The sequence below is a fragment of the Scyliorhinus torazame genome, chromosome 7 (genome assembly GCF_047496885.1).
Source record: "Scyliorhinus torazame isolate Kashiwa2021f chromosome 7, sScyTor2.1, whole genome shotgun sequence".
NCBI classification, from domain to species: Eukaryota; Metazoa; Chordata; class Chondrichthyes; order Carcharhiniformes; family Scyliorhinidae; genus Scyliorhinus; species Scyliorhinus torazame.
Window position 1 is genome coordinate 56,616,636 of NC_092713.1, and position 8,038 is coordinate 56,624,673.

At 39.4% G+C, this 8,038-nt stretch overlaps 1 protein-coding gene across 1 annotated transcript in view; it reads left to right on the forward strand.

The window, feature by feature from the left end:
- Positions 1–7,779, forward strand: part of atp6v0b (ATPase H+ transporting V0 subunit b) — a 59,604-nt gene extending 51,825 nt beyond the window's left edge. Inside the window, exons 7-8 of the mRNA XM_072510741.1 lie at positions 1,389–1,579; positions 2,199–7,779. Coding sequence (XP_072366842.1) covers positions 1,389–1,579; positions 2,199–2,225 — 218 coding nt within the window. The 3' untranslated portion in view covers positions 2,226–7,779. The remainder of the gene's footprint in view (positions 1–1,388; positions 1,580–2,198) is intronic.
- The last annotated feature ends 259 nt before the right edge of the window (positions 7,780–8,038 follow it).

Consider the following 8,038-nt stretch of genomic DNA (forward strand, 5'->3'; position numbering starts at 1 on the left):
TGACATAGTTTTACGTTCTTGGTTATGCACAGACTTCACGAAAGAGGGGGACGATGTTGACATTGTAGTTAAGGAAAAGGAATATGAAGTATTGATGTGGTAAACACAGGGAGAGAGAAAGTATAAAGGAGGTTAGCATCCTTGAAAGTGGAAAACTGCCAGGGCCGGAAGTATCCAAATCTTATAGAAGAAGCCAGACAAGAGATTGTAGAGTCTGACTATGATATGGGTTTCCTCCAGGTGCTCCGGTTTCCTCCCACAGTCCAAAGACGTGCAGGTTAGGTGGATTGGCCATGCGAAATTGCCCTCCGTGTACAAAAAGGTTAGGTTGGGTTACGGGGATAGGGTGGAAGTGTGGGCTTAAGTAGGGTGCTCTTTCCAAGGGCTGGTGCAGACTCGATGGGCCAAATGGCCTCCTTCTGCATTGGAATTCTATGATTGCTGTAGACTGCTCGAAGATATCAATGGGCTAGTGAGGTGGACAGAAAAGTGGCAATGGACTACAACCCAGAGAACTGACAGGTGATGCATTTAGAGAGGTCAAACAACGCAAAGGAATACAAAATTGAGAAATGTAGTGGAAGTGAGACACCTTGGAGTGAATCCCAGAAGGTAATTGGACAGGTTGATGTGGGTAAGAAGCCAGATGGAACCCTTTCATTTATTAGCTGAGGTACAGAATGCAAGAGCATGTTAGAATTGCATAATTTATGAGGCCACAACTTGAGTATTGTGTGCAGTTCTAGTCACCTCATTACAGAAGGGATGTAATTGCCCTGGAGAGGATTCAGAGGAAACTTATGAGAAGGTTGCCAGGACTGAGAAATTGCAACTAGGAGGAATGATTGGATAGGCTGGGGTTGTTCCCCTTGGAATAGAGGAGACCGAAGGGAGATTTACTTGATGCACAAAACTGGGGCGTCTGGATAAATGGATGGGAATGGTCTAACTACCTTAGCAGAGAGGTCAGTGACTAGGGGGCATAAATTTAAAGTGATTGGTAGAAAGATTAGACAGGTGATGAGGAAACCCTTTTCCACCAGAGGTTATTGCAGTCTGGAACCTGCTGCCTGGAAGGGTAGTGGTGGCAGAAACCCTTAACTCATTTAAACGGTGTCTGGATATCACCTCAAATGCTGTAACCTGCAGGGCTACAGACCAAATGCTGGAAAGTGGGATTCGGCTAGCTGTCCATTTTCTGGCAGGCGCAGACACAATGGGCTAAGTGGCTGAAATTGTGTGCTGTAAACTTCTTTCAGCCAATGCAGAAGGTACGCTGGCCAGAAAAGGTATTCAAACCACAAATGAAATGTTTTCAATGCTTAGTTGCACGGTTATACTTGGGTTTTCAATGAGTAGATTTCTCAATTCCCTGTATTTGTTTCTAGGGTTCTCCATGTTTGGGGCTGGCCTGACTGTGGGATTTTCTAACCTGTTTTGTGGCATCTGCGTTGGTATTGTGGGAAGTGGTGCTGCTCTGGCTGATGCCCAGAATGCCAGCCTGTTTGTCAAGATCCTGATCGTTGAAATTTTTGGCAGCGCCATTGGTTTGTTTGGAGTCATTGTGGCCATTCTACAGGTAAGATGGTCAACTGTGTTTCCATGGCCACTCACTCAACCCCTCCAACTCTGAATCCTCTCAATACTAAAGGTCTCCACCCCTCCATGAGTCCACTAGCTACTGAAGCAGTCAGCAGTTGTATGGGCCCATGTGTTAAAATTCCCTCAATCTCCTCTGTCCCTCCATCCTTCTGCCTTGGAAACTTGGCCCTTTCACAAATATTTCTAGCTATCACTCTTGGTATGTGTCTTTGTACACAGCATCCATTGTTTTGCTTACGATTCTAAAACTCCTTGGGACATTTTTTATATTAAAGCCATTACATGTATGCAACCTGTTTCCATGCGAGGAAAATGTGCGTAGATGTTCTGTAAAAGACACTGGTTAATTTTTCCTTTTAAATTCTACGTTAAAATCCTTTCAGTTTTGAAATATGTTGAATGCAGGTCAGGAAGTGAATAATGTCCTATAATGCTAATTACCATTGTCTGTGTACCAGTGCAGAATTTAGAAAAATCATCTATTTACAGCTGATGATGCTATCTCTGTGCATTGTTACAAAATTGTACCTTGTTTTAGCACCTACTGAAGTTATTGCTGTAAAATTGAATGAATTCCTTTTATTTTTTTGATTCAGACATCTAAAGTGAAAATGGGAGATTAACCATCATGTTGGAAGAGTTGGAAAAGTTCTGGAAATGAGATGAAGATTTGCTGTACATAATTTATTTAAGTGTATATTTTCCCGATATATTGTTTGTGGTTTTTAACCCATCATTTACTGAGGCGTGGTTGTGATAAAGTCTGAAGTGATTCCTGATCAGTTCTGCAAAATGGACCAGGTGCTGTCCAGCAGTATTCCATAGTTTAGTCTGTATTCTTGCAAATGTATTGCCCACTTCGAATTGGGAATGGGGTTGAATAGTGAGACAGAATGTTGAAGACTTCTTTTGCTGTCATTTTTACAAGTGATGAGATTTATTATTTGTGGTCTGATACAAGGTAGCAGCTGAAAGCATACATGTTTAACAGTGACCATTATAAAGGGGCATCCAAGTACATTTACATCAGAGTCCTGTGGCTTGCAGTGATCATACCAAGATAAGTTCATACAAAACTGAGCTCCCATCAATTTATGTACCTAAGTTGCACCTTTGTATGTATATGTTCCTTGAAAATGTAATGGAGCAACTTTGAGTATTACACCACGGTGACAACCACAAAAATAAAGTACATGTTTATATGTGGGTCTGCATCAAGCATTCACTTTCTGCACCCACCTTACCGCTTTCCCCACTACATGTATATATTTAAGCGGAATTAATTTCGATCATATTTTTGGGCATTTGCAACTGATTAGTTCATTGTTATCCCCTATACCAATTGAATTGACAGAATATTGGATTTACTGAAACAAAATGTAATTTCAATGTCCAGGACCCAGTAAAACTGATTATAAGTACACCACAGTATTTGGGTCTTATCATGCTGCATCAACTTTGACTCAACAAGGAAATTATAACATCATGCAATCTTAGCCCTTAATCAGGCTGTATCTGTGGAGTGCTTTTTGAACTTGCTTCATCTTTTGTTAGGGATGGTGAAAGTAAGTACACTATTGAGCCTCGCAAAAGAAAAATCTCCATGGGCCTTATGTCAATCAGTTGACTTTCCTGCTCCTTTGATTACCTTAGGTACTTTAAGCAGCTGATCCAGTTGATTTATGCAAAACAATGCTGGTTAATACACGGATGGTGGAGACAAGAGATGGCACGTGTTTATTGAACATGAAATGCACTCCTCTATGATCTGTGTGTAATTATCACAACTCTTCCCTTGTTGGGTGGAGTTTTTGTTCACAAACTTTAGAAAACTGAATCATGCGTGTTGTCTGTTCATCTTAATGGATGGCATTTTGACATTGTGCTGACTATTATTACAAAGAATGCTTGTCCTGAATTCTTGTTGCATACTATTGAATTTGGCTGCAATAATGTGTTAAATCTAAGCAAATGAATAACAGCTTGGTATTTATATACCTCCTTTTATGTAGACTAAAAAGTCTGGATGCACTTCACAGGAGTGTTATCAAACAAAATTTGGCACTCCGTCACATGAAATATTAGGACAAAGAACCAAAAACCCTGGTCGGGGTAGGGTTTTCGAGAGCCTCCTAAAGAAGGAAACAAAGGCAGGAAAGTGTAAGGAGAGAACTCCAGAACCTGGGGCTTTGGTAGCTGAAGGCATGGTCGCCAGTGGTGAAGTGATTAAAATCAGGGATGCTCAAGAAGTCGGAATTGAAGGGCAAGGATATCTTGGGAGCGTTGTTGGGCTGGAGGCGATTTCAGAGATTGGGAAGGGTGAGGCCATAGAGGGATTGGAAAAAGTTTGGAAAAATCTAGGTCTTGCTTAATCAAGAGGTTGACTTGTTCCCCCCCCCCCCCCCCCCCCCCCACCACACACACACACACACACATCCCTTTCCTCTCCCCGCAAGATTGAAAATAAATTGACATAAAAGTACATTTTTGAAACTTCAGGACAGGTGGCTTTTTCCCAGTTTCCCACTTTTTGAAATTTAAATCGCTTACCAATCCTTCATTTCTGTGCATGTAAACGTTTGCAGATTTCCTTAAAACTTCCTACTTTCTAATGTAGTCAATAGGAAGTGTGCCATCTGTTTGGCATAGAGGCACTTTCCTCCCTTGGAACATGCTGAGTTGTGTGCGTCAGAGCATTTGGTAGAGTCAAGATGCTTCCATGTGTAAAGTGGAAATATTTTCACCCTCGCTCTCGTCAAAGTTTTTACTTCTAATATCGTGGATTTCGCAAAGTTATTGAACCATCACCTGGACTCAGTTTCCAAATGGTTTCAAGTGGAAACCTTATAGTAAATTGTAGCAAAGAAGTGACCTCGCCTCACCAACAAGTAGCCATGGGACATGGTTGCGATCATATTAATATTCAGTGATAAAATGTGCTCAGCAATGCCTTGCTATCAGTGCTCCAAACATTTGAGTATCCACAAAATATCTTCAAATTTGCCTTGTGTCCAAGTGGACAGTGCGATTAATTATCTGTGACTTGAGAAACACTGTGTGTATGGTGCACTTGTGAATGAGTTACAATGTTGCTTATCCAGGCCCATGTCAGCTTGTTGCATAAAAATAAAGATGGAAGCTGAGTTTTATGAATTAGAATAGTGTACTGACCGGAGTTTGATTTCAGTCCAGAGCTTTGGTTGTGGAAGTTAAGTGCAGAATTCAGCCAGTCTCAATTCCGATCAATTAGAGGATCACAGGATAAAAATAATTTGTCACTAAAATGTGTAAGGTCATAACGGTGGCCCGTTCGGAGCGGTTTCAGTAATATTAAAGCGTGTCTATTATGTTAGTCTAGGTATGTTTTTGTATTATACTGGAAACTTACCCAGCGTATGACTTATACTTGATCTGGGACTTCATGTTGGTGGAGGACAAAATGTCCTATTCCCCAACACTGATAACACCCTGTCGAAAGTATGGTTTTTCTTTATTTATACATAACTGTCCAGATTTTGTTGTAATGATAGTCAAATGTTTACCTTCATTATTTCTCTGAAGCACTCAGCAACTTCTGGAGTCCTCACACATTGAATAGCAGGGAAACCAGAAGTTGCTGTCAGCGATTCTGCATTCCTCCATAGGGTGCGCTATTGAATTCGCCACAGACAGCAATCAAATAGGATTCACTGAACTGACACGGATTTGTCCTTTACACCTGTATTGTGCTGTATAATCCCTTGAAAATGGTGCATCTTGTTGAATGATTCCTAATTGGATTTTTAATGCTTTACTACATGAATACTTGCTGCTGGAAAACCTCACTGACCGTGAAAAACTAACTTTATATTTGTGGGAGGTCAGATTTCACCATTATAAAAATTCAAATTTCTAAAAAAATTGTTTCAGTGTCTATTTGAAACCTATGCGCATGTCTCAAAGGTTTCTGTAAAATTGAATTAAGTGAAGGGTAATTGGTGCATTTTGCTTCCTGGTTTGGTATCAGAATACTTCAATGTGATTGGCTGCTTACCCCACTTGACGACTTGACTGCTGGATACCTGAAGATCTTTTGACTTAACACCAAATTCAAACTAAAGTCAGGAAAGGAGAAATCAACAACACCGATATTGCTGTATCAATGCGGACAACTTATTTTTAGGTCAGCATTACTGCTTGCTGCTGACCAAAATCCATATATATGTGTGTGGATCATCCATACTTGAAACCAGGTTCATGACATACCTGGCATACCTACCTTAATATTCTGTTAGGTGTATATTTTCTGTAAAGGGAACATGCTCATGGTTTTTATTATATTAAGCTGTAGAAAGTTGTTTAAAATACTTTTATGTCATTGTCTTTGTTCAGGCTGAGACTTGATTTTAAAAATGTGTATATAAGCATTAGAGCACTTCCTGCTAAGTATCGATGCAAACAGAGGAAAGGTATTGTGTAAGAAGTTTCAATCTTTATTTTCATCCTTGCACTCTTAAATGACAAACAATCATCTGAAACTTGTATAGAATGTACTGTCTAAATTTCATTTTAATATTCAAGTGCTTTCAACATGATGGCCCTTGAGCCATGAAAAGATTGAAACCATAAAGCACATGAATGAAGTTAAAATTCATGTGACTTATATTAAAACTGCAGCATTGTTGGACGCATTCATAGATCTGTTTATTTTTGATGCCATGTTCAGATCCTTAAAGTTTTTTCATGTCCTTTAAATACTTGTTACAAAAGGTTATTTAGTTTGCTCATGTATTCAGTGTTTTTCTTAATGGTGAGATGTAGAGTAATGTGGTGCAGTAAGTTTAGGGCATTGTTTCAAGAATTTTGTTTGTAAACTTGAGCTTGAATTTAACTCTAGGTGCTCTGTGATAAAGAACTACACTGTTTCCATTGAATTTAGCATCTAAAATGAGTTTTGGTAGATTCCAGTTATCTAGACGTTTTTGGAATTGACTTAACGATTAGCTGGACAAATCATGAAGTAAATTAAATGAGAGACATGGAGGGAATGTTTGAAACTCGATGCTGCTATATAAAATGTCATCTTGGGGGCAGCACAATGACGCATTGGTTAGCACTGCTACCTCACGGTGCCGAGGACCTGGGTTCGATCCTGGCCACGGGCCACTGTCCATGTGGAGTTTGCACATTCTCCCTGTGTCTGCCTGGGTCTCAACTAATAAAAAAGGTATTCAAGGCAGGTGGATTGGCCATGCTAAATTGTCCCTTAATTGGGAAAAAAAGAATTGGGTACTCTTAATTTTTTTTTTAAAACTTCATCTTCAAGTTAAAATTACAGTGTAATTAAATTCATTTTTAACGTATATTTGGAAGGGGATGGGGAAGATTAACTTTCAAATAATTATGATGTGGAGATGCCACAGATTCACCTGAGGAAGGAGTCTCTGAAAAACTAGCATTTGAAACAAACCTGTTGGACTTTAACCTGGTGTTGTAAGACTTCTTACTGTGCTTCAAATAATTATGTGGAGAGCTAGTGTTTTTTGAAGATGATCTAGAAAATAATTGGAGAATATTTTCACAGCATATGAAAATCCTGTCTTGGTGAACCTGCTGCGTCCTATTAGACATTGGTTTGTATCTTGAAATAGGACATGTCTTATAACCATGTGTAATGAGAATAATGTGTTACGAGTTAATGTTTTTGGTTGAATCTTGCATCTAATGCCCTGGTTTAAGCAGGGCAATTAATGATGTGCATTAAACCGACAACCTGCTGCATTCTGGTAAACCCTACTTGACAAATTCGGTAACCAAACATGATGACAAACCACTTGCACTCATTTGATAGGCAATCTGCCTGAATAGTTTCTACAATGCTACAGCAGAAGATCTGAAGTGCAGAATGTGGTGAACCTTTTATCCTTTGTAATTACATGTTCTTGCAGATTCTTGTATAAGAAATGTTCACCTCCAATCAAAGAATTTTATTGTACTTGTGTAAAAGTAGCTAGAAAATCACTGTCTGATTACTTCACGACAAATGATACTCATTATTTCAGACATTGTGTAATTATGGTGAAATGTGCAAGTGATCAACTCTAAAATGCCTCTTGGGAATGTATTCTATGTGGGCACCGTACATCATTCAACTTGCCAAATGTTTAGAAAAATTAAAACTGGAGGAAAATAACTGCTTCTAATAGTCTAATATTGTTTTTGAGTGGCCACTGCTGCAGGATCAACCTGGAGAACAAAGATGATCCCTGGTTCCTTTCTCTATGACCAACCATCTCCGAAAACCTCACTCCAATCCACTCTCTCTTCCAACAAGCGAAAGCAGCTCACAAATTTCTTTATCACTAAGATTGAGACTGTCCTGTCAGTTGACTCTCCTGCTTTTCTTCCTCTAGTTTTTTTGTAACTTTCCTCATTCCCTCTTTGGGCTCAAATGGTG